This window comes from Pieris brassicae, chromosome 11 (assembly GCF_905147105.1).
Source record: "Pieris brassicae chromosome 11, ilPieBrab1.1, whole genome shotgun sequence".
NCBI classification, from domain to species: domain Eukaryota; kingdom Metazoa; phylum Arthropoda; class Insecta; order Lepidoptera; family Pieridae; genus Pieris; species Pieris brassicae.
The window spans coordinates 1,080,179-1,107,938 of record NC_059675.1 but is presented as its reverse complement, the minus strand read 5'-3'; the positions used below and the strand labels follow the sequence as shown (position 1 = coordinate 1,107,938).

At 34.6% G+C, this 27,760-nt stretch overlaps 2 protein-coding genes across 8 annotated transcripts in view; one reads left to right on the top strand and one right to left on the bottom strand.

Moving 5' to 3' along the window:
- Window positions 1-16,591, top strand: part of LOC123716028 (zinc finger protein 608-like) — a 76,253-nt gene extending 59,662 nt beyond the window's left edge. For 2 of the 7 annotated variants that reach the window (XM_045671505.1, XM_045671506.1), the window contains exons 4-12: window positions 2,979-3,102; window positions 10,797-10,884; window positions 11,163-11,877; window positions 11,983-12,192; window positions 12,349-12,465; window positions 12,931-13,247; window positions 13,659-13,818; window positions 14,116-14,594; window positions 14,917-16,591. In XM_045671505.1, the coding sequence (XP_045527461.1) occupies window positions 2,979-3,102; window positions 10,797-10,884; window positions 11,163-11,877; window positions 11,983-12,192; window positions 12,349-12,465; window positions 12,931-13,247; window positions 13,659-13,818; window positions 14,116-14,594; window positions 14,917-14,974 (2,268 nt within the window). In that variant the 3' untranslated portion in view covers window positions 14,975-16,591. Of the gene's footprint in view, window positions 1-2,978; window positions 3,103-10,796; window positions 10,885-11,162; window positions 11,878-11,982; window positions 12,193-12,348; window positions 12,466-12,930; window positions 13,248-13,658; window positions 13,819-14,115; window positions 14,595-14,796 lie in introns of all 7 variants that reach the window. The other 5 variants (XM_045671507.1, XM_045671510.1, XM_045671508.1 and 2 more) reach the window with 5 other exon arrangements.
- Window positions 16,592-17,730: 1,139 nt separating this feature from the next.
- On the bottom strand, window positions 17,731-26,232 carry LOC123716029 (ankyrin repeat and LEM domain-containing protein 1-like). The gene is made up of 7 exons (XM_045671513.1): window positions 25,909-26,232; window positions 25,672-25,833; window positions 25,276-25,508; window positions 21,760-22,423; window positions 20,131-20,360; window positions 19,035-19,295; window positions 17,731-18,159 (listed from the first exon to the last, which is right to left on the bottom strand). The coding sequence occupies exons 1-7, from the start codon at window positions 25,968-25,970 to the stop codon at window positions 17,795-17,797; spliced, it is 1,977 nt and encodes a 658-aa protein (XP_045527469.1). The 5' UTR covers window positions 25,971-26,232; the 3' UTR covers window positions 17,731-17,794.
- Window positions 26,233-27,760: the final 1,528 nt, after the last annotated feature.

Here is a 27,760-nt window from a genome sequence, read left to right as displayed (position 1 = left end):
ACCCGCCAAGACGCTTTGTTAGACAAAATGGCGTCGCGCTCTATGACTTACCATGGCTTAACAAACGTCAAGGTTTTTACTTGTAAGCTATCAAATAATAATAATTATTTGACGATCACCAAGTCTTCGACGAAATTAAACTCCCAGGACGGTATTTAAAAGGCGGCAACATGTTTATTTTCAAGCTAGCACGCTTCGTAGATTCGAATAATAATGTGACCGTTTTGTGTCAGATGACGTATAAAAATCAATATAGATTTTTGTATGAGACATAAAAATCTTATTACGTTATGTTAAGGTGTATTTTACAATGTACATAAATTGAAATCGTATTCAACTTGATTCCCGGATCATTAAAATAATTTAGGCAAACGGCACGTTTAGTGCTCGCGTTTATGGTGGCCTGTGGCGTGCCAAGGCAATAAATACCGGCGTCTTGTTTATATCGTGGAACGTTTATTTCGCTATTCCATGCGGAATCACTGGAATTCCGACAGCGTAATGCTTGATATTGCCAATGGACTAATTGAACGACTCAAATATGTCAAATATATGCATAGCACACACAACACTGGTTCGTATAACACTTCTAACAATGTCTCTCTCTTTCTGTCAAAGTAATGCAGAGCTGCGATGAAAAGAGATAGGTAATTGTTATAAGTGTGTTTTTTATCCAAATAATTTTGTTTTTAGTTAAATAAATGTCAAGAATAATCCGGCAATCAACGATAACTATGTTATGCTAATTATAAAATACCAGGATATCATAAAAAAATATTGCAAGTTATACATATATTAAATTGCTACATTCAGTATAGCAAAAATTGCAAGCGATTTTATATAGCAAATGGACACAAATACCATTTAATACGATGAGCTATTTAATAGTTAAGTGAAGTTTCAAGTTCGTAATGGTTTGTTTTTTTGCTAAACTGCATTTGTCCGCTAACGATTGGCTACAAGAGCATTTAACATAGCAAAAACAATGTTTTTAATAGTTAAAGTATCATTTTTACGTTATTTTAATTTCGTGAAGTGAAGTAAGAATCAATATGTAATTATTTTGAACTGAACTAGTAATTAAAATGTAGTTAATGTTCAGTTTGCTTTTAGAAGTTAACTCCTATCGTGTTATACTTTCCTATTCTAACTATTACGAATATATATTTCTTAATTCAGTTATATGATTTATGTATAAATTTATTATGATTATAATATATATTTATCTAATAGATAAAGAAAATAAACCATTTATCGATCATCTGAAGATGTTGCAAGAACATTACAGAATATAAGTGTCAAACATTCCAGGCATCTTAAATACGCATTCGTCGAATTTATTAAGTAAACAACCATTTTTAAAGTGCTGCATGCACTGCAATTAATGTCTTTACAAAAAAATATATTTGAATCTGTTTAGTTTAAACTCGGCCCGGACTATGAAGTTTATTTTTCAGTAATATACTTTGGAGTATAAATACAGTTTTATGTCGCGTTTATGAGAACGTTATTACGTGTTAGCTTTATATTGCTTTGAGCTGAATTATTAAGAACTTTTATGTTTTAAATGTGAGTATACAGTAAAAAGATTTTCGATCTAAATACGTGAATTTTAATTCACGTCATAATTTCATGTACAAATTCAATACAATACATTATTATATAATAAACCTTAACGGGTTGCAATAAAGATGCCATTACCATTTATAAGATATACAACATATTTCATTATTGACAATGATCTTTAGAAACAAAATACAGCGTTAACTATAGAGTTTACACTGTATTTTATTCGTATATGTAACGCCCCTCTATTTAACGATGAACTCGCTAAAGCGTCGACATCAATGGCTTTGGTTGTTTTAGCTTAACTTCCATATAATGATACACTCTACATAGCATTACACCCACTCTCGATAACGACAACAATTGAGTAATAAAGTACTTTTTAAGTTGCTAAAATTAATACAAACTGCGTAGCTGTGTACGTTCTTTTGTCGCTTCATTATCCTAGTCCGCAATAAACTCGACTGGCGGCATCATGTATACGAACTTTCTAAGAAATTCGTTCTTTTGTTTACAAATTGGGATTGCTTGCACGTGTAGACTGTTGTTGACCATGACTAATAAGTAGGAGTCATGGATAATACGTTATCATTTTCTTAGTTGCTCACCAACTTTCAAACTGTAAACATGGCTAGTAAAAGAAGATCATTGTGTATTGATGAAAAAGTTTTACTGATACGGGCCATAGAAACGGGAGAGAAGATAAGTGATGTTGGCAAACGCTTTGGATTTAGTCGCTCTACCGTGTCCACAATATGGAAAAGCAAGGAAAAAATTCTCCAAGCAGAGGGCGAGGGGAAATCTTCAAAAAAAAATAAAAAGACCTAAATACGAAGATTTGGATCAAGCTATAATATCATGGTTTCACCGACAGCGCCTGAATAATATGCCTATCTCACGGCCGCTCGTAAAAGCTAAGGCAGAGAATTTTGCTAAAGAACTTGGTTTAACTTCTATCAAAGCATCAGAAGGGTCCAGCAACGTCATCGTATCAACTATGGTAAAATAAGTGGGGAAGCACGAAGTGTTTATACGAATAATTGGATTAATACAGTGTGGTCAAAATTCACACAAAAATACGGCCCAAGGTACATTTTCAATGCTGATGAAGCAGGTATTTTCTATAAGTTGACTCCAGATAAAACTCTAAAATTTAAAGAGGAAAAGTGTGTGGGAGGAAAGCTCTCCAAGGAACGTATTACGGTGCTTGTGACTGCTAATATGGATGGCACAGAAAAAACAAAGCTTTTGGTAATAGGCAAAACGGTGTATATGTGTTTATATTTTCTTACTTATAACAAATTTGATCCGTTTAACAGAATGAATGTGTTTAGTTATTATGTTCGTACGTAATAGCTACACCATTAGGTAATTTAGAAAATGTCTAATTTAAAAAATGTCTTTATTTCCAGGAGACTGCGGAAGTGTGTGTAGGCACATCGGTGGGGACGATCACCGAGCCAGACTGCCTGGGCCCATGCGAGCCTGGTACATCGGTCACACTGGAGGGCATCGTGTGGCACGAAACGGAAGGTGGTGAGTTTGTTACTAGCGCACGAACGCACCGTAGCGCCTCATTACTTCCAGCACGCTTCTGCACGCCTAGTATTTGTTCCCGCTTATTGCAAATATTTCTCTTTACCTTTTCCTTCCCAGACTAACCAACCAAACATTAAGAATAACTTCTATATTAAATTCCATTGCACATACATGACACAGTACAACGGCACAAGAGCAAAGAAAAACAAACTGGTTCATTAAAAATCTAAACTCTAAATTCCTTGAAAAACTTCTATATAAAACGGATATTGCAACAAATTATTAAAAAGTTTGTATAAAAAAATATTTCACTTCGAGCATCATTAAATAAACAAATTATGCTCGGCGCTGTTCCTCATTACTGCAGTCCCACCCCGTTAATTAATTCTTAACGAAGTACCGTAGAAAAGTAAAAAAAACGTGTAACGTAAAATAGACATGAATATCATCTGAAAGGCTTTACAGTTAAGTAATTAGTAATTAAAACAGAACCTTTTAGAAATAACATTTTGAAAAAAATTGTGTCCACAAGCTACATGTTTATAATAATGAATATCCAAAAAAAGATGGTAGGCAAGGAATGTCCAATTTTGATGTTTATCTGAATTCCTCACCTGGTTAACTCAGTCCTGGGTTGGCTTTCCTTCTTACTATGCGACTAAAATATAAAACCGTTTTATAATTTTGACAAATAACAGCCATCTTAAATAAAACCCCAAAATAATCCGTATCATTGGATCCCTTCAATAAAGAGTTAAATGTTACTAACCCTTTGTAACCCTTAATTTGACATAGGTTATTCGTATCAGTAATAAATAAGGCACACCTGGCCTAGTTGCTATTTTCGCTAAAGGGTGCTTGTTATTAGCGGCGTTGAAACTAATAACTTTTAATTAATTACTCGTCACGTCAAATGAGTATCTTTTAAAAGGAATACCTAGTTTTAATGTTTGGCAAAAGTCATCGGACCTATCAAGACCTATCCTACGTGGATTGAATTGAGATTGCAATGGGGAAAAAACATCAATTAAACTAGTATATTTGCGTTATAATAAACATAGATAAAAACTTACGCAAATAACACCTTAAGACCAATCAATCGAATCGTCATTACACTAATTAAAACAATATAACAATTTAATTATTAAATATGTATTATACCAAGTGTAAAAGTAAATGGTGGCCTGGCAAAAACCTGTACCAAATAACAATTCAGAAATAGCCGTCGCAATATCATGTAAAAAATGTAAATCTTGTATTTTAGAATAAATAAATATTTTATATAGCAACCTAAATTTACGAACAAAGATAATTAAAATCGCATATAAGTGACTGTTATATCTACATCTGTCATGAATTAATTTATTCATGACATACATAAAACAAGAGTCAATGAGAATGGCCATAATTATGCGACGCTTAACGCAGGCGTCGCATCACTGAATTTTATTAAACCTATTAAGCCACGGCTCTTACACGTTTATGTTATCCTAGTATCCATCTCGTAAGTAACGGTTAGTTAACCTATGTTTAATGAGTGCTAAAAAATTACGATGACTATGGATATGATGATGATCAGCGTACCTCCTAAACAACTTAAAGAGAGCACGTATTAAATACGATACATAAATATGCTATGTAATAAATCTAATAGAAGGTAGAACTTAAAATTCTTCCTCAATTGAAAATAAAACTTAAACATTTTTAGGTTAGTTTTAGTATAAGTTGCCACTTAGTATTTTCAGTATGAAAGAAAGCAACATTTTTCTTGGAAAATTAAAGCGCGCTTTTAAACTGCATAAGGCTCTTACAAGTAATCAGGTCAACACTTTGACGTCTTCTCTTCGTTGCCTGGCAAACTTTTCGCAGCACGATATAACAGGCTTTTTATATAACTTTTTAGTCTTTGATGTTATTTAAAATATAAGCTAGCTCCAAACATTTTTAAATGACCGGTCATTGAAAATATATAATCCCGTTGCAATGCTAGAGTTTTATAAGAAGTGAATGAAGTATAACACTAATAAATTCATATAATCTTTGTGAATTAAAACCCGTTTTTTTACGTACGTTATAACGTTTTTTGTTATAGCTCAAGTAATCTCTAGAGATAAATTGCTAAATAGACGTCATAATTGTTAAATATAAATCTTCACGTCCAAAACTATTAATGGAGCTCGATTTAATATCATGATGAACAATACGTCACACATATAATAGAAATATACGAAACGGTTTTCGTACGTTATAAATACGGTCGCTTTTGGCGTAAACAATTTATGAAAATTGTGTGGTAGCCATTAGGGATCGTAAACAATGCCTCTGTGTAATTATGAAAGCTATAATAAATCACCATCTGCTTTCTGTTCCCACTTCCCAAATTGAACTAAGGGAGCGAGCTTTAACTATATTAAAGTTCTTTAAACAAAATGCACACGTTTATAAAGAAACTGTTATTACGTGAATATTTTGTTAAGATAACATAGATAGTCAGCTGAAATATGGTGAATCATTGCATACAAAAAATTTAGTTGTATACAAAGGCGAAGCATTCTTGGCTCTATCATTCAGTTGGAGTGAAAAATGCGATGAACTCGAAAGCAATAAGCATTTGTTTAGGGAGCAGGAACAAAGGCGATGCTAACCTATTGAATCTCTCATACAACGAGCTATTGCTATAATAATATCCTTTGTTGGTTGTTACAAACATCTTCAGAGTAACATAATTTCCTGGTACTTCATATATTTTGAACTAAAGCTTCAGTTAAAAATATAGAGGATAATTAATAAATATAATAAATGTACGAAGTGTAAATACATAAATATAATATATGTATAAAGATGTTGTCTGTGTTCATTACAAGAACCGATGAACCGAAAGTCTGTGTTAGGAATATATTTTAATAGCATTGTGCTCTAAGGATTATTGTACAAACTGAGTGGGCGTCGGCCGGCTCTAATCAGACCTGCCCATTATTTCCCACACCGAACAAACTTCCGACCATTTCATTTACATCCATTCAGCGGCAAAGCAAACTTTACACTCTTAAAAGCTCGTCCACAAAGTTAATTAAAATAGCCGCCCCGAGCAAAGCTCTCAACTTAACGGGTTTATACTAACTACTCGGATAACGATATCTTTTATACTCATTTACATTTTATTTCCTTAATCGCATCTCCAGACTACACAGCACAATTTATATAACCGTTTAGACGCGTTAATAAACTTTTATAGTGGAATAATTGTTATCGGTGCCATCACATGTTCTCGTAATTAGGGGAGAGCATGCGTCGGTTTAATGTCGTGGAATTCATGATGAGTTCCAGATGAGCCTCAAAGCCGCCGCCTTTATTTGTAGACTCGAGCTCCATATTGATCCAATATCCTGCACAGACATCCTACATAAAGGAACAGTTAGGGAAATGTTTATATTTATATTTCTTTCACAAATTCACTATCAAGATGTTTACTGGTTTCATTCATTATATCAATTCTTGGAAAATTCGTTATTTTCGTTCTAAATAAGTTTGAGTATAACACACGATCATACAGCTTCTACAATAATTAAAAGTTCGAAATTCAAAACATACCGACTTGCCACAGATAAAATAAACAACAATGTTCACAGAATATGTATACCATATCCCATATAAGACCGTAAGCATTGCGTGTTGTGTTTCGATAGTCTCACGTCCACTATAAATGTGCAAAACGTGTATTAGAATTTATGTATTGAAAGTAACAACCTTATACGGAAGGTTCCACTTTTAATTCAGATTTATCGATTAACAAAGTTCGTTGGAAATGCGTTTAAATTGTGCTAATGAGTTTTTTATGCTAACGTTTCCGCTACAAAGAAAGATTCACGGAATACAAATTGCACTTGTAATTACTATGGAACTTCATGTTGTTGGTTCGGCTTGTTAATTAATTATTCTAATTGAGTTGAAACTGTGCTTGAATATAAATTTTTAACAGATTACATCTTCCTTCGTACATTGTTGCAATGTATGTAGTAGAGAAGGACGTTTAACAATGATAATAGTCAATATGAAGTTATCGCTTTTAAAACTGACAAAAAAATTATAATATCCTCTCCTCCGTGCAATTAAAGTAAATTAATACAAAATATACAATAAATACTGTTATAAAATATAAAAATACTAAGGTCTTATAACAAAAAGAAGTTGAATTAATTTCTACGTTTACCTTTGCCACTTGATTACGGCAGGTAATTATCACGTTGATTAGTCTTCTGCTACGCCTAGCTTACAACTTCTTCGAATTCTGATCTCCTGGTGGACATTTAACATTTAAAACACATAATCATATAATAAAAATACTTAAAATAATTATTTATGTGGTGGTTTGATGAAGTTTTCGCTATTTCACAGCAAATCTAATTTTACTATCGGCCTAAAAGTTTTCCGCTCTAGTGACAAGGGTGCAAATAAGATTTAACATATACGAAACAAAAGAAAAGGGCGCCCCGCCCTTTAATTTAACTTTGCTGAGAGTGGGGCCCGTTTTAACCCGTAAGTTACCCTAGTAAATTGAAAGGTTTACTTTGGGAATATTATATAATTATCTTATTTTCTTTGAACTCATTATTTAAGATATGATTCGCTCGTATTTTCCGTATTGATAGGATTTACAGTACAGTTTTCAAGCTCTCTATAATCGGCAGCTCATGTCTGGGCGTCGTGGTCAGCAAGAAAGTGTCTGGAGCAGTATATCTGCTTCCACCGGTTTCTGTCCATCGCCTCGCTTATGACGGTATACAGTTTTGAGGACGATAAGTCTTTCACTTGATTGGTCCATCTGGTTTTTAAGCTACAAGGGTTTCAAACTGTAAAAAAAACGATACATAAAAATGGCAGACATTTTACTTACTAACTTTCACCATTACAGTTCGTTGAAGTCCGCGAATCTGAGGAAAACTACTATAAACTAATTAAATCATGAAAAAGTAAAAAAAAAATAGCATTCAACAAATTCAAAAGGTCTGATTTCAGAATATTAGTGGCCTGGGTGTTTAACTCGTTTGTTTTTTTATATAAACAAGAGTTACAGTGGCAAACACATGATATAAGCACACTTTTTTTAAAGACTCTTGAAATGCTCTTAATAGAAGACGTAACGCTTCGGTGGTGGCAGACTAATTTTCTGCGGTAGTCCGCAGGTGTGGCATATGAAATCATAAATTTGATCATTGAAATCATATGCGGTGAACCGTCCAGTGAATCGTTGACAATTTAATTCATCTATCATTTTCATGTCCATTGATTTATCTCGTACAGTAATAACTCGCTCATTTTATGCTAATAGCTCATAGAAATGTTTTATATGTCCATTGTTCGTGGAACAATAAATGATGTTTGAGAATTATTGAGACGTTGCACGCGAACCACTACTAAACCAAGTCTCTGTTTTAGTTAAGATTTATTTTTCCACAAACTGATTAGTGTAATAAATGTTTAGTCGTCGAGCGTGAGCTAATCATGTAATTTTTGATATTCGTAGTTTAATTAATAAACTGACGTATGATACTGCAAAAATTATGAAACGGTAATTTTCTTTCATACATACCTAGTAGATTTTTTTAACTGACAATTTTTGAGAAAACGATGGACATGGCCCACGCTTGATTAATCAACGACAAACTGTAGCTGATGATCATTCAACTGATTCCGAATTAATATTATGTATGGCATCTAACAATAATAACATTGCTAAGGTTTTATATGAAGTTTGGCTCCGAACCAGTTGATATAGTATGTAGTTAGTGCATGTATAGATTTGTAGATAATATGTACAAAGCATCGTGCTAGTTTATTATGTATATTTATCGACTCGTTATAAAAACTTAAGTAGAAAACTTCTAAGAATTTTGATCTCATTTTCTTTTTTACACAGCAACACTGCACAGATCCCTTAGACAGACGCACTCTTAAAATCCGCGGTCTTATTCTCTCCCACTTTCTACCCATTACATAGAAAGTGATGCATATTTAAACAATCACTCTATCTTTATTTTGCCTCCCTTTTTTCTCTGACATATTTATTTTGTATTCCATTAGAGTTTATGTTGCTCTAGTAACGGTGAGGGGTCCGAGGGGTAACCTAGAAGGGGCCCAAAAAATTTTACCCGGCTGCCACCCTACCCGCTACGCCCATTTTCATACTTTAATAACCGCTGTCGTGTTATTAAACATTTTTAAAATATCAAAAGCTTTACATCGTCCCTTAAAGATTAAGAGGATTATACTGACACCATTTTATTTCTTACGGTTTATTAATATAGGGTCTTCAAAGGTTAAACATGTTATAAACTACTTAGGAGATTTGCTTTTCATGTTTAATTTATATTTAACCTTCACTGTGAAATATTAATAAATACTATATTAATATGAAATTCATTTAAATTAGTTGAAGGAATTTTAAGTTTACGGAGGCATAGCATAGTTCAGAATAGTAATGAAGACTGGAAATTAATAGCTGAAATTTGGATTTTTATATTCGACACTGTGCTCGGCGACTTACAACCCAAGCAAAAACTTGTGTCTAACCATAATTATTATAAAGTTGGCAATGTTTATTAGGTCCCAAGTGCATGCTAATCCCCTGGTATTTAAAAGTTACATTAAGGCTTATGCGACATCATCGTATAGATAAAAAAATATGTTTTAAAAATTGCGAGTTAAGGCGGGTTAAATTGATTAATTAAATTAGCATAAGTTAGCACGCCAGCGATAAGCCCGGTCGGGAAACGCGCCTTCTATGAGGCTAAAGTCACGTTCTGAGGCAAGGGGGCGTCTATGCAAATGAGGCTCGTGACAAATTGGATCAGAACCGAGCTCCAATAGCTTCTAACTCCATTTTGTAGATCTTGTGAATTCATAGAAAGTCCACATATTTTATTGCCATTTAATGTCTTCTATTGCCATTAAGGAAATTAGTAAGCTCCCCACAATGTTTCAGATATTACCGCAAACAGTGGTAAAAAATACTTTTTTTGTATGGTATTTAAAAAACGAGGTATTTGATTATACTATGCTAATTTAATAAAACCGCTGAAGGAGTTCGATACGTCGACTTATTGTTAATTGCTAAAAGGCTTTGAACGAGGTGAGTCAGTAATAATTACAAGTCATAAATTATAATTTGTTAACAGTTCTATTTACTACATGGTGTACAATTCAAAGTATATTTTTGTGTGTGTAGCCTTATGTACAAATGTAATATATAACTTTTAATATTATAAATATGTCTTGTTAACTTAAGAAAGTTAAATGATAGGTTTTAGGAAATTGTTAACGAAACAGTAATTAAAAAAAATATGAACAACTGATATTTAAATTCCAAATAAATTTTAATAAATTTGCGAATAGCCCCTCTTCACAATCAAGTTGCCCTCCTGAAGGGCGTGGGTTCCACGTTGGGAAACACTGCCTCAGATTGTGGATTGATTAAAGCAAAGACGTTTTCTGTAATGATTATAAATTACTACTTGAATGAAAATTACTGATAAATTGAAACGGAAAACTGACTCAAATCCTTTTAATAGGTTTTTTCTTTCTATATAAAAATAGGTGGCCACCGTTTTCCTCTATATAGATAGAGATATTTATTTGTTGAAGAAATAGTAAGAAGTAAAAACATTTTCTATAAGAATTTTTATTGTTTTCAGGAGTGCTTGTGGTGAATGTGACATGGCGAGGGAAAACTTACGTGGGCACGCTGCTCGACTGCACGAGACATGACTGGGCACCGCCGAGGTAATGCCTATACACTTATGTGTCCTTGATACTACTGACTGACTGAGTATATAATATACTCAGCCGTATATTACCCATAAATAAATAAGAACTAAACTAAGAAAGGCATGGACCAAGCAAGTTAATTCTATACTTTGTAAAATCTTGTGAACTATCTAACTCACACACTATTTCAATATATTCAGAATTGTTAGGTTCCTCAAGGAATCAGCTTTCCTCGTGCACTTGCGTTGCCCTCCTTTACGTTTTTATTCATATATAATAATATTAATTTACAGATTCTGCGACTCACCGACCGAGGAGTTAGACGCGCGGACGCCAAAAGGTCGCGCAAAACGTGGCCGCGGTGCCAACCCCACAGACATGACAAACTTCACAGAAACCCGTTCGTCGGTTCACAGCAAACTGCGAAATGGCGGGGCAAAGGGACGGCGGGCCCTCCCATCTCCGACGCCCTTCACTCCCCCACGACCAGACTCTAAGAGGAAACGCAACTCGGAGGCAGAGGAACGACCCCCCACTCCCAAGGCAAAACGACCCCCACCAACCCCCTCGTCACCCCCACCGGACCCCGTTCTCCTAGAATGTCCTGAACCGAATTGCTCCAAAAAGTACAAACACGCAAACGGCCTTAAATACCACCGGTCGCACGCGCACGGGACTCCTGATGACGAAGACAAAGACGGTTCAAGTTCTGAACAGGAAGAACCCACACCAGAACCGAGTTCCCCGGCCCGGCCGCCTTCGGAGCCGGCGACCCCGTCCACTCCTGTCAAATCTCCTACCCCGACCAAGTCTCCTGAAGAGAAAAGCGATAAGAGTGAGGAGAAATCTCCGGAAAAGGCGGAACCTGTAGAATCACCGCCTCAGCCTCGGTTCGAGGAGTTCGCGGTGACACCAGAGCCCACCCCTCCGGCGGAACCGCCTCAGACACCGCCCGCCCCGGCCACGCCGCCACCTGAGGCTTTACCCTTGCAGCCTACACAGTTCAAGGTGCGTTGATTTGTGCGACTATGTCAATCCATGTGTGTATCACACATGAAATTAAAAAAAGACTATAATGAATTCCTTACTTATCTTCTTCTCATGCGATTCCAGGTAAAACCACGATCAGCCCTGATGCCTTCAGATGAACGAAAATCGACCGAGTCTCCTCCAGACGAGTCCCCAGGAAAGCGGCGGGCTCGCCGCTCGCCGACACCTGGGGTCCGATCCCCGGCCTATTCAGACATATCAGATGACAACGCCCCTACAGAGGGAGCCCCTGAAAATGAACCTCAGCATCGACCCTTCCCAGTGTTCCATCAGGTACTCATCGCTTATGTTCTCCTTGTAACTAGAACATTTACAGCAATGCAAATATATATATTTTTCAGCTGTTTGACCATTATCTTCTTATACAGGAAGGAACATACATACATACATCTCTAGATAAAAAACTATATGTATAACTTTACTTTCCAGTACTATGGCCAGCCACCGTATCTGCCCCCTACGCACCCGGCGAACCAGCCGCCGCCTCCCAACTCGGATAAAGGCAAGGAAGACCTTAGTAAGGGAGATCCTAAAGTTGATCACAAGGTAAAGCTCCTTTAAGTAAAAAAATTACGTGTGTTAGGTGCCACATACTCTTCTTGGTAATCGGTCCGCCGTCGCCATTTTGAAATGTCAGGCTGACATTGTTAATGTTCTGTAATTTCTTGCAGACAATTGATAATTAATTAAGCCTAGAACTGTTTTTTTTTTGTAGATACGTAGTATACATTGGTTTATTAAGGCCATTTCAATAAATTATTCAGTTACCTATTCAGTTAAATTATTCCCTTTATAGTTAATTTTTATATACTGGCAATATATAATATCCATGACAGCGACGCTCTAACCGGCCTAAAAAGTATGTGGCACTATATCATCCAATTAAATGCGAAGAAATAAAAAAATATCAATATCAGACTCAAACAAATGTTTCACGCAACGCAATAGTGTATCCCTTTTTGTGTTCTACAATCCTGTTATTTGCTAAATTCAATTGTCTTAACTTTTCAGGACGGAAAACCAGAAAGCGGACAGCAAAAAGTACTTCCACAGCACTTCTATCCATACAACTACGTCCCGAATTTTCCATACAACGTAGAAACGGGTCCGCCGCCAGGACCCCCTCTAGATGACAAGGGAAAAGACATGGACAGATCGAAGACCACACCTAGCCCTCTGGACAAAAGCAAGCCTCGACCGGATGGGAAAGAGCCTCCCAGACCAAATGATACGCATCAGATACTGAAAGAGAGCATTGAGATGAAAAACCAAATGGGTCCCTATGCCTTCCAGAGGCCACCTCACGCGAGAGAAGAGGAATTGAGAAGGTAATTTTAAAATGTATTTGTACTTAATTTGCTTACATTATGAAATCAGACGAGATTGCCCCTATTTAATGTTTATGATTCTTCTCTCAACAAACCCTACCTTTGTCGTTAACTTGGTTTATATTTAATTTATGGCTTCCTAGCTAAGAATGCATACTTCACCCGTAAATTTTACGAGAAATTCCGTCCGCGTTCGTTTTTATTTTATGAAGATTAGTGACTAACATAGTTCATGTTCGATACAATGCTGGACAATCCTAAACCAAGTTTTTTTTAAATTAGGACATGCATTTTCTGATTTTAGCTGGTTCAACTTTAATTTTCTTATGCTTAAAGGAGGACGAAGATTAACCCTACGCAGAGGGTTTACAGGAAGAAGGAGAACATATATATATGTTTTTATTTTTTCAGATACTATATGAGCTTAGAACAGCGACGTAAAGAGGGGAGCGACTCTAAATCGGGACCAGGGTCTGTAGGACAAGGAGGGGGGTCAGGACCTGGAGGGCGGCCTCCGCAGCCTGCACACAAGATGAAGGACAAAGATGACAAGCCTAAGGAGGAGGTTAAGGTAGGCTACTAATTATTTAATCGCTATGAATGTTAAATATTGATAAATTTTAGATTTTTATTAAAGTTTTAATCTAGAGTAGATTAAGAGTCTCAGCGTTACAAGCTTGCTAGCAATATATGTTACTATGATGTTATAATATTGTATTTTTTTAATTTTATTTCTATTTTCTGTTTAAATGACGTCATCATAAATTAGTTCTGACGTTCATATTGGTGAAAACACGGTATGATTTCTGTTAGCAGAATTAAAAGTATTTTCGTATAGTTTACTTTATCAACTTTATTATCATTGCAGGTGAAACAGGAAGGCCAGAAGCCGACGACAGAGACGCAGGGTCCGCCCCCACCGCCCACGTCCCAATACTACCTCCCGCCCTATATGCAAGCCCCGCATTACGGCGCTCTACCCTTCGACCCCGTCTATCGGGCCCCTTTGAGTCCCATGCTGGTCCCTGGTTTCGGGGGCGGTTGGACGGTCCCGCGGTACCACGCCCCGGAAGACCTGTCCAGGCCGGGGGCGCCTTCGAAACTGGACTTACTTCCCCCCGGCCATGGGGCGCAGTACTACGGCCCGCCCCACTCCGCCCCTCACAAGATTCACGAGCTTCAAGAGCACGCGAAATCCCCGCAGGGCAAACCTCCTCGTCCGGAGCCCCCCAAGGAGTCCCCGCGCTCCCCCCCACCGCAGAGACACGTCCATACCCATCACCATACCCACGTGGGGCTCGGATACCCGCTCTACCCTCCGCCTTATCCAGGTATGAACGCAAACAAGTAGGTGTCGCATTTATAGCATTTCATGAGTTTCTACTCGTAGTGATTTCAATTCATTCATCAAACATTCTTTCAATGCAAAGAAATGTTGACTTTTACTTCTCCCAAGCTGTGTTAAGACTTCTTTTGGATTGAGTTGTTCGTTTCTCGAATGCTTTCTTTTCCGTGGCTCGCGTGGCTAACTCGGTGTGATTGGTTGCAGGGGCTCGATAGCATCAGGCCGATAAGCGGCACAGTCCCGCGCAAGTATAGCGATACGCTAAAGATAGCATTCGGGAAAGAGATGAGTAGAATCGCTCTAATACAGGATTGTGTGTTGCAGCAGCGGCCGTGCTAGCGAGCACGCAGGCGGTCGTCAACTCCTTCCCGACTCCCCCTAAATGAGGGTAGTCGTGCGACAGATTGGACTAATTTCGTAACTACCCTCCCGGGTAGCAATGACAGTGGACTAAACATAGTGAAGTCGATGGACATGTGAACTATCTATGCCAATAGCCATAATAAATACTGTGATCTCGTGTGAAAATGTGCTTCGAGTGTGAGTGAACTGATAGTTACCCGAGTGCTTAACTCAGTGTATGTGTACCGAAGGACGGTGTGTGCGCTTAGACTCTCTCGACTAGTGAATGCACAAACTAGTTTTGTACATATTAGTGTAACGTGTAAATTACCTATTAGTGTTTCGTATTTTAAAACATCGAATACCGGGCATTGTACTGAAATTTGAAGCCCCTGAAACGTAAGATCTTTATTTATGAGCATTCCACAAACAAATGGAAACATACCTAGATGTATAATTAATATTAGTGTTGTTTTAAAGGCGTCAATGTGATGATATCGAGTCATAGAGTGCACAAATTACCCGATGAATGACTATTTATATTGTATTAACGTAGAGAGCATCCTATAGACCGTGGAGTGTGACGCTGTGCGTATGTATGTCTGGCTTTTAATGATAATGTATTAAATCTCATAGTTCGATATCTCGTACGAGGAATTAGGGGTTCTATGACTTCCGTGCACCATAGTTAAGGACTGTATTTTTCTGCAACGTTATTTTTATCGATAAAATTCTTATTCTGAATATTCCGTTAAAACAGTCTTCCATTTGAGCATCAGTCGGGGTTTTTATAGAGCTAGGTGTAGTAAAGAACAATGACCTATGTGATACAAAAATTCGATTAGTTTACTAAATTGTTAACCTGTAAGCTTTAAACAACATGATAGTTTAACTAGCCGTTATACTCGGCTCACAGTGAAAGGCTATCGTACTAATTCTCACCTTATGCTGGATAATACAGATAAACACTTCATAACTGCGTATAGATATAAAATTATGCTCTCTGGACGTCTATGGTCGACTTACAATTTCCGGGGCCCAGCCCATTGTGTTCGTTAACTCTTCCTAGAAACATTGTTGTCTTGTTGGCACGTTTAAATGTTACTGGTAATATTAAGTAATGGCGATTGTGACGCGCCGATTTGCATTTCAATATGTAGTTATATTTCATAGTTGGGAGCTAAACAATTGCTTCCGATTTTAGACGTTTATTTAAAGATAAAATTTCTGTCCTAATGCCTTGTTTGCTTTCCTGCGCTAAGCGTAGCATCATCAGTGTGGGAAGCGATTGTGGAGCTCCACTCGCTATTTCAACTTTAGTCAATGTACGCTTGTACCTGTTTCTGAAAATAAAATTAGTGGCCTAAATTATGTTTTAACCAGTGATTTGAGTAAATGTAACTTTTATTTTCGTGTATTCAAAATGTATGATCTCGTACAACGCGGTGCATTGATTGTTATAGACTGAAATATTTAATGATTGGGCACGTTGTCTATGCTTTCATTATTTTGTACCAATCGGTTGCACAGAGAGCGTTGTATTATAGTATCGATTATATACATTTGTGTATTTTTTTCATGTAACTAAAGCAAAGTTTGATTTTCTTAGAAAAGAAATTCGAGACGTTAAAAAGGAATAAAAATAATTTATTTCTTATATAGTGTTTTTATTTAATTAATAATCCTGATAATACAGATTGTCGTGCATATTATGCAATGTGACTAGGAGATAAGCAATTCCAAGGCGTGACTGGTTGGTTTGAACCACAGAGCGCTAGAACACATTATACAAAAAAAAACTACTGGGCGCAGAACACATCGATAAATGCAAGTATAATATAAAGCTTTGTCAAGATGTAGCGATTTTTTTTAATTCTAGATAATGTCTCACTCAGCCACGCCTTAAAATAAGATCAGTTAAGGCTCGTATCCTAAAACATCTCAAGTCACAGTTTTGCCTCGAGTTCTGTCAAAAAATTTGTTTGTCAAGAAATAGTTTGATAGTTCTGAAGGCTAGATTTGAGTCGCGTTTTAGAATACGGTCCTCATGTGTTTCGGACATAGATATCGCATTCTTGATCTAGAGATGATATAGATGTATGCGCAAACGCTTTGTACAAAGTACCAAAATTCTACAAACATTGGTTATTGATTAGTCAAAGATGTACGAGTGTTAGTAACATATCACAAATTATTCTTAAAAGAAATCTAAAAAAGGTAACTTATGTTAGTTCAATTATAAATTAATGTTAAAAGCATAAATAACTTAAGAAAATACTGAGAAATAATTTCATTAAGGGAATAAATGGTAGACTTAATCGAATGTAAAAATCACAACCTAAAAATATAATTTTCTCCACGCTTAGTTCATAAGTATTTTGGTAATAAACGAATTCTACATATAAGATAAATACAATCCACTAGAAAACGCAAAAAATATCTCTTAACCTAATCCAATAAATCAGTCGAAGGGTTTCTTTGGCTGTTATTTGTAAGACAGGTTAAAGGTACATTATCTTAAAACTAATATAAATTACAGGGCAAGAAAATTACTATAAAATACATAATACTGAATTAAAAAGAAAATTACAAGCTGAAAATCACTGAGTCAGATAATATACTACTCCTCGGCCGGATTCTAAATTCAAAATATAAATTTTAATCAAAGACTACGAAGAGCATCTGTCAAATTTAATTGCAACATAAAATCAATTTTTGACTAAAAACTTGACCGAACAAGTTAATTGATAAAAGGGGGTTTACATCTATCTTAAATAAGACAAGTCGTTATAGATATAACGAAATTGCACTCTAAATTTAATGTTGTCAATACCACTGGTACTGCGGAGATCGTGTATTATCAGTCTATATCATTTGGTCGCAACTGTCTTTCGCCTTCACTCAGGAAGATATTCATTGCTTTGTACAATAAATACAAGCCTAGCATACGGCGTTCTTTTAGTGGCCATGAAGCTGCAACTCCATAGTAGTTGCCAGTTTTAAGATTCTTCAAGTTCTGCAACCCTAGTACATCTATCATTGAGGCTTCGTATGTATACGCCTCGGCTGGGATAACATTTTGGAATATATGTAGACATATAACACCTACTTGGTCTGACCATATATCAAGAATGTGTTGGACTTTCTTGTCTTTGGATTGTTTGAAGTCGCGTTTCCATAGAGTCAACGCTTGGTAGAGGTGCGAGTAGGGGCGGGATCGTTTGCCTGAAAAAAAATATATTTAAAGACAAACACATTTTAAACAACATTAATGACTAACTTCTGAATTATCTTTAAAATAAAATGTTATCAGGTGATATTTACAATGACACTAAAAGATTATCAATAATTATTATCTTTTATTGACATTGTAATTGAATTATACAATTCATTGGATAAGCTATCAAAATCGCTTATAAGTCATAATATCCTCAAAACATACGACCAACCGCAACCGCAAATAACAAAGGAAAGGTTTTCCAACTTTTCTTCGTAAATAATAAATAAATATACAAAGCAAATTTTATTCGAAAATTGTTGTGCCTAAAAGTTTCGTTGCCAGGCCGAACTATAAAAAGAAAATTAACGAATTTCTAAATTATTTTAATCAATTTTAGATATTCCGAGAAACTCATTTGAATTATTCAAAATACCTGATGCAAACATTTTCCTTATACGAATAAATATTTTGGCCTTTCCTCAACTTCTACGGGCCAATAAACCATGTTTTTTTTTAAATATGGCAAGGATTAAATTAAATCTGCATAGTAAGTCAATATTTAAAGCAATAATGGCAACATTATTGAATATTTACTGAGCCTTAATCGTTCGTCTATATTTATTCTGTCTTGTATAATGTCTTCGTCATTTATAACGCAGAGTTTCCAGATTTCTGGCAAATGTTTTCAGGCGTAAAATAATTAGTTAACAATTTTTGTGATATAAATTTACTTGAGTAAATAATTGATATTTTCGTTTCTGTTGTATTGTGTGCCTCCAAAACAAAACGATCGACGAAAGAACGATAACAAAAAAAAAAAGATCCTAATATCCAATACTTGAGTTGGTTTAACCTTTAATAATTTAGTGGACTGACTTACCTTTTCCAACATAAAATATTGAATTCACAAAGGTGACCCACGACATATGTGGGTCAATTTGACCAGCTCGCCCTGGAAGGTTGTTCGTCAATCGTGGGTCCAGTAAAAGGTAGGTGAAGGAGGTCTTAGCTGTGCCTTCCCTCCACTTTTTGTTCGGATTCAAAAAATCCACTTTTGCCTTGTTTTCTAACTCTATGTATGGAGATAAATTCCGTATCCAATCATTGTTCCGAAGAGATCTTTCTAGTTCAACGCTATATGCTATAATAATAAAAAAAACATATATTTATTTATCTTTAAATTAGCGAAATACTACTATGAAAAGTTAATTCTAAATAGTAATTACAGAAGGCTGACCTACGTTTTTTCTTTATATCTTATAGCAAAATTTAACCGTGGAAAATTTAAATTATTAAAAAAAAAATACCTTTAAAACACAGTAAAGCTTTGAAAGTTGATATTTTTTTGATCGTCATTGAATAAATATATAATAAAATAAAATAGATCTAAAATTACATTTACAAAATAATACAAAAGTGACAGATTGTCAAATTATGTAAGCAGGACATAAAATTATATTAAACCTTTTTGATTGATTCATTTAAAAAATAGTTCTTAATAAATTAATATATATATATTAATATGTATAATGCCAATTTGTATGGTATATGAATATTGAATAATTGGAACCTCGATAATGTTATTTACGGAAAATTATGTACGAAAGCTCAATATTGGAATGGAGATCGAATCGCTAAAGTTACGTAGTAGGATCGCCGACATAATTTATGATATCTTGTCACCCATAATTGTCAGACATAATTGTTTTTGGTTAAGCAAAACACAAATAATCACCGTTTCGGTATATCTAGCTTGTTTTGAAAGTTCTGTACAAAAATATAATTTTCGAATAGGACACCTGTTTTTTTTAAGTTGTTTTCAAAAATCATAAATTTATCATTAATTGTTAAAAAATACTTCAAAACTGAACTTTAAAAGAAGTTATTTCTCCCCCATGACTCAAATCGTGTTAATTCGGTCCCAGCATGTTAGTAATACTTTAAATGCGTCGTAAAAATAACTTGAATTAACTTACATTTTCCTTGTTCATTCCGTTTGGAAATTATAGGGTTTTTCTTCAACGCATGGAGTTTCTTCAAGTATAGCGTTTTAGTATTTTCAAGTATAGGTCCAGGTTTGAATCCAAGCTTTGTCAATTCGGCTCTGAGTGTATCCGTGTCATAGTCCATGGACGGTGGAAGGGAGGAAGCCACTGAGAGAATTGTTTGGTCTGGAGAAGTCTCTTTGGCTTCCTCTATTGGTAACCTAATTAAAAAGTATATGGAAAAATAAAATAGTACGAATATTTACAAATAAAAATGAATCGCAACATATGTTGCTAAGAAGACGTCTGAACCAATTGCAGTAACTTTTTTTTAATTCCTTGAACTCTGAGGAAAGTTATTATGGATAGAAGATTTGGAAAATTTGCGCGGAGAATACTGAAACAAATGTTGTGTTTTTCTTTAATTCTGAACGCGATGTCACATATAGAATAGCTAAACAAGTCATAATTTGATTCAACATTCTCTAGACTCATGACCTTGCGTCATCCTTATAGTATTCAATCATGTTTTGGATGGCACATATACATTAATATTTTTACTTTTATTATTATGAGGATAAACACACTTATTAAGCTGATGCGCGTATTTGCGAATTGAGAGAAGTTATACAACCAATTTTTAAAAGAGGTGCACCTAAGGTGGTTTTATAGAGTGTGCCTTTACACCCAATTACACTTTCCGGAAGCCTATTTCAGTCTAGATTTGAGAGAAAGTTCAGAAAGCACTTCTCAATTCCTGGCTCAAATCCAAAATCTTAAGCTTTCAGACGCTTATAAGGTTCGTTCCCTTTTTTTAATCCCTTCAAGCGTCCTTCATGAAAAAAATCTCAAATGCTGTAGTCATACGCTAATAGTGGCCTATAGTAACATTTATATATATTTTGGTTCGGAACGGTTCCAGGGCCATCGGGGTCCTTTAAATAATAGGCTTTTTTTACTCTCTACTCGCGTACAACAATGGAATATAAGCGCAATAATGAAATGTTAATTGCTAAGTAACGGATGAATGCAATGTAACAGTAAAACATCGTACCTACGTCTGGCTATACTCTCGGGGCGTAACTACCATGATTTAGTTAATTGCTATGAAACGAATAAATGCAAAGTAACAGTAAAACATCGTACCTACGTCTGGCCATACTTTTGGGGCGTAACTCCCATCATTTAGTTAATCGCTATGAAACGAATAAATGCAAAGTTACAGTAAAACATCGTACCTACGTCTGGCCATACTTTTGGGGCGTAATTCCCATCATTTAGTTAATTGCTTTGAAACGAATAAATGCAAAGTAACCGTTAAAAAGAGTACTCATATAACATTTACAATAATAAATAAGATTACAGTTGAGAAGCTATGGGAGACGAGAGAATGCAACGAAGAATGAACAGAGTGCCTACGTCTGGCTATACTCTCGGGGTATAACTCCGATTTAGGAAATCGTCACGCTTATAAAACTAAGAAAGTCTACATGAGCAAAATGTACAGCCTTGGCTAATACAATCATTTATATGATCTATTAAATAGTTGTCTTGCAAATTTTAAGTGGCTATTAAAACAAATATTATACAGGTAACGTAGTAAAAATCAAAAATACTTACACGATAGGCGAGACCCGCACCCTCCTTTCAATCAGCACAACATCCTCTTCCTTGTCTTCGTATTTGAAATCTTCATGAACATTTGCCAACACTATGCTTCCAGAGAAGTTGCTACTGACACCGCTACTGGCTGATGATCTCCTGGTATTACAAACTCTTTTCTCCTCGCACGAGAGCCATTCATTTGTTTTATTTTGAACCACTATCATTGCTTTGTCCAATTCCCGGGTGTCACGAAACAGATCTTTCTTTTTCAAACTACTTTTAGAATGATAATTGATGTGCGTTAAGTTCGGCGATCCTGGTAAGGAGAAGTTTTCGTAGACACTAAGCCTCTGCTTTGTGTCTGTGCTTTGTTTCTTCTCTACACTTTGCTCTAAAGGCTGGATACCGCTAATTTGAATGTCTTTTGATTTACAGGTCTTGTATGTATTTATAGTGTCATCTAAGTCATTTGTCAAGTCGTCTAGCCAGGGCTCAGACTCGTGGTCCAAGAGGTATGTCTCGCTTAATATTGTCGGATATAATTTATTCATGGTAATAGTGTTTTTATCACACCAGTCGCGAACCATTTCAGACTTTCGTACGCTCATTCGGCTGAGTTGGTCATCTGTTATTGGCTCATACTCTGCCACTACTTGGTCAGTTGTCACTAGGATTTTGTCTGGAATAACACAAATTAATTAGGAATATATCTCTGAAACAAAGAAGCGTGAACGAATGTGTTTACACTTTAGTAAATTTTTTCTCATATTGTTTATTAAACTACAAAATCAAGTTCGTTAATAAGGTGTGTGTTAAAAGTTATACATGGTATATGTATAACAATTTAGGGAATCATCAAGAAGCGATAAACATAAGGAAGGAAATAAACATTCATTAAATATAATATTACATCCAACGCTTTCGTCTTTGCCAATTTCAAGGACAAAAGCAGGTTTTTCCAAGCAACAATTTTAAAGTAAGTAATAGTCAATAGGTAACAACTCCCAGATTGTATAGTGCATATTAAGAATGTTATATAATAATAGCGTAAACACAATGTTTGCGGGGGCCGTCTTATTAATAGTTTGTTAATATATTCCACCTACACCTCTGAGTGGTCATTCAGCTTGATTGGATCGTTATTTAAAAGTTGTGAAAAATGTATAATTACGGATATAAAAATTCTCTTCACGTCCTATCGTAGTTTTTCAAACAACACGTTCAGAAATTTGTATATTTATTATTTTAATATAAAAAGTGTCTATCACTTGAATATCCATTGTTGTACAATTAGAACCAAGAATTACTATTATTACATGATATTTTCTTAATAAATATACACCGTTTAAATGAAAAACGAATGCATTTTTAATATCTAAAACAAAATGTCAATAAAATCGATAGTTAAAGATATATCTAGCGAAGCCTTCACTTCACGTGTTTGGCTCAAACTCAAAAGGCGTGTAATATAGATGTTAGCACTAGTCAAACTTCCTCAGAGCTTTTGGTTTTGTTTGTGTTTCTCTTTTGCTTCGAGTAAATAATTATCAGTGTAAAGTTTATTTATCTTTGTTCATAATTTATCGTATCAGGTGAAATAAACTAAATAATAAATTTTAGAAAATATATAGAACTATACAATGCTAAACACTTTAGTTTCAAAAATTTTGAATGTATTTCTCACTAAAAGAATGCAAACGGGCAGGAGGTTCAGGCTTATTAGGTGATACCGCTGCCCGATACTTACATTGCCAGAAGGCTCGCAAGTGCGTTGCCGGCCTTTGAATTAACGGGTCGAATTGGTTCGGAAATACGTCAGTGGGCAGCTGGTAGTGTTGCGCTTATGTTTTAAGTCTTGTATTGTAACTTTAAACTGATCGCAGAGCGTGTAATGATACCTATGTGTTCCTTACTCAAGTAATCAATCTTTTTTTGCTCCGAGGGAATCGAACCGTGACCGAAGGGCGTCGATGAAGGTTGAAAGACCTCTTGCGTACTTAATATCGTGTTTTCCTTTTAACAAGTAACTAATACAGACGGTATTGCATAACTATCTGAGGTATTATTTTTTATTTTAAACATCTAGAATCTATGGTCTGAGCGATTTTATTTGAGCTGGACAGGTTGAAAAAGGTCGGTCGTAATTTATTGTTTTGTTTCTAAACACCTGGTACACACCTGGACAGATACAGCCTAAACTACGGACCAACTTACGAATCACGAAATCTGATTTGCTGTTTTTTGTTGCCTTAAGTTTGGAATTGATAATATGTACTTTTTTAATGATACTATCTTTAATTCCTTATCGTTAGGAAATCGAAACCGTGGGAAGTGAACTAAATACGTAACTTTCGCGAAATGCCACGCTATAATAAGCTTTAGAATGCAGTATTTCCCGCAATAACGTGTTTATTCCTGCACAAAGGAAGTTGTCTCGTGAAACTTTGATACATCGTGACTCATTCGTGTTATGAATACATAATCTTACGAAATATCTATTCTCTCACGGGTAGATAAACAAAACACCGAGCACTTGTCCCACAACTTCGTTTGGGTGGAAACTTCGGGACTATATATACAAACGATCAATTAACAAACATTAAGTGTCGCATTATATTTTTTTAATATTTAAAACTATATTTGGCCATCTCTTGTATATGACATTCTTCTCATCTAATAAACATTTTTTAAGAAAACCATGCCGAATGATAGTGAACTTATTTTCTTATATTTATTTGTTTAGAATATATAAACTTAAGTAACCGTTGGAATTTAAAACAATGGACTCTAAGTATAACAAACATAAAGTTAAAAATATCATTGAAAAAAAGAAGTATAAAAATATACCAGGAATGTATAAGAAATTAGCAGGTGCATGTTTGCAACATCTGGCTATTTATTGTTCTTATGGCACAAGCTGCATGCATTTAAACTTGATTGAGAGCACCTGTTCTGACTCATTCGCTTCAGAGATGTAACAAGTGAAAGAAATTATTCCTTTCCGGAGAAAGGTTAATTTCATTCAGACCTTTAAATTAATCTAATCAGAGGAAGGTTAATTTGTTTATTAGCACTTATGATCAAATTTTACCCTAGGTATGTTATTGGAATTCTGCCTTTTCTATGTTGTTTTGATGAACCTTCATTTAATTCTTTGTGCATTTAAGTAAAATTTGGCCAGTTAAAGGGAACATGGTTTTAGAATGATTTGGTTCCTGGTGGATTTGCTAAAATAATTGTACCAAATTTCCACTTATAATAATGGTGAATCCAAGATATTATTTAGAATTAATTTATATTGTTGAAATTTTTTTGATTTGATTTATGGAAGTTTTATACAGATAGTTAAAGAGTTTTTGCTAAAAGCTTTGCCTTATGCCAAGACAAAGCTCATCGAGAAGAAATTTTAATAAAAAAATATTTTACTTAGAATATCAATTAAATTAATGGACAAGCAGGCACTGCCACTTGGACCAGTTTGTTCTTCCTTTCTTTAGTTTATCCTATTTATTAATTTTTAATTTAACTTACCTAAATCCAGGGTATAAGCACATTGTGATCCAAATGAATCATCTGTTACATCAACTACATTACGTAGATAGTCAAAAACCTCCCATTGTTGTTCCCTGGCTGCATAGTCAAAAGCAGATATTCCATCAATATCTTTTCGAGAAGGGTCTCCACCACAACCAATAAGAAGCTTGAGATTTTCTACTCTGCCCCATATTGCTGCTATATGGACCGGACTTAGTTCATCGTCATTTCTAAAAATAATTATGAAAACAAATTGAATAAAATCTCTACACTTACAATTTTTTTACTTTAATAAATGTTTTTACACCCAAATATTGCTAGTTGTTTGTTAAATTTAAATACAAGTAACAATACTGGTTTAAATAAAAAAAGTATCTTAGTATAAAAACTTACACAATATTAGGATCACCTCCATATTTCAGGATCATTTCTGTGCATTTTTTAGATTTTTCCAATGGTTCTATGCCCACTGCTAAATGTAGAACTCCTATACCTTTGCATGGTAATATAATATTTAAATCAATAGAATTTTCCTTCAGGTACCGCTCCACATTACTGCAAAAATAATTCGATTATAAAGTATAAAAGCTATGGGAAGAATCCTAAAATAATTGTAGAACGTTTTTTCACCTTGATTCCCCACATTGAATCAGGTCGTACAATTTAAAAAGCTCTCTAAACGATGTACCCATGATTTTCGCGAAAGGCAACTAAATTAAAAGTCTACAAGTTCGCAACTTGTATGTCTTCATTTCCTGCAGGATTTCCTGTTGGCGATATCACGTCTCATTCCATATTACGAAAGCCAAAACACTCTCACATTATCATATTGTTCTTATTATTTTTTCATTGCACGAAACGTTGATAATAAATATTCGAAAATTCAAAACATCGCAGAGTAGGAAGGCACGTTCGATGTACGCGCAAGCTCGATTGTTTTTGTAATTTTAAATTAACGTTAAACGCAGCACTACGGCACGAGTCTTTGTTTACGATTGGTTGTGACTTGCGTCTCGCGTTCCTTTCTACGGTCTATTCGTTTACGACTCACGTCAGGCGTATATGATAAAAGTTGCGCAATATTATTAATTTATTTAAAAGCTCAGTAGGTTGATATTTAATTATAATAAAAATATGCTTATAAGTCAATGTTCACAAAATACTTTTTTCTCATTACAATTGATCAACTAGAAATTTATTATAATATATTTTGATTTAATATACCATATACATTTAGTTCAAAATGGAGACTGGAGAAAATATACATTTAGGTGTTTTATATATTCTATTATAATTATAATACCCATAGTAAAACAATTTTTTAGATATTTTTTTATAGGTAAAGAGTTATCAATCTGGATCACAACAGTTGATACGGGTGGGTATCTCCAAGGCTTTATTGGTTAACGGAATGTTTAAGCTAATCTTTGTGTGTGGGCTGTTGAATATTAACATACTATGTCAATTATTTTATTTGAATATAAATATTTTATTATACTTATTTTCTCTCTATATGTTGTAAAGAAAAATATTGATGTAAATTGTCAGGCACTTATAATTTTTTTTAAATGTTTTATTTCTTTCTTAGGTTAAAAAATTAAATATTATTTAATTTAATATAATATTACTAATTATATAACCTACTCTTATTTTTATATATGGATATAATTCGTACAATTAAATCGCATCACATATTTTATTTTGGTTATGGACTATAATTTTAATAGAAAACTATTGTAAGACTTTTATTACCAAAACATAATAAAAAAAATCACATAAATTGTTCCTTCCTCCCACACAATATGAATTAGGCTTAACCAATCTACATTTTGATGAAGAATTATGTAGAATCTTGTAACAAATCCAGTATACTACCATGACTTAATAAATATATGGTATGCCTTTGATAAATATATCAATACTTATTATACTTCTGTATAAACCAATTTGCTCTGAAATTTGTAGTAGGAATTAAATTTATTTTGAACATACATTTTTCATCGAATAATGGTAACACATTACAACCATATTTATCTATGTGTTAGGTATATACTTATAACATTTATTACATAGTAATAATAAAACAACAACACGACAATGCAATATATTTTGCCGAAAACGTCAAACACTTTATTTATTAATACTTTACTGCATTACATATTTGATTTGATTTGTCATTAACATAACATAAATTAAGGAAACGGGCGGCCCAATCGCTATCAACCCATCTCTTCAAGGCCAGGCCTAGTAAGGAAAAAGAAAAGTGCAAAAAATGCGTAAGAAAATAACAAAACTAAAATAACAGATGTAGACTTATACAATTCACAAAACCAAAATAAAATTATGCAATTAAAAACAAAAATCTATTCTTAAGAGTTATGGATGACGATGCTTGCTACTTGCTATTTAATTGTAGATTATAAAGTAGATAAAATTAACACACCATTTTTATTCTACTATACTAGGTAGATACACGGTTGTT

Excerpts from the sequence above, each read along its gene's own strand:
- LOC123716029 (XM_045671513.1), bottom strand. The coding sequence starts at position 25,970 with ATGGGTACATCGTTTAGAGAGCTTTTTAAATTGTACGACCTGATTCAA. Across the intron at positions 25,834-25,908 it reads ATTCAATGTGGGGAATCAAG|TAATGTGGAGCGGTACCTGA; the intron begins GTGAAAAAACGT and ends TTATTTTTGCAG. Across the intron at positions 25,509-25,671 it reads GGAGGTGATCCTAATATTGT|AAATGACGATGAACTAAGTC; the intron begins GTAAGTTTTTAT and ends AATTATTTTTAG.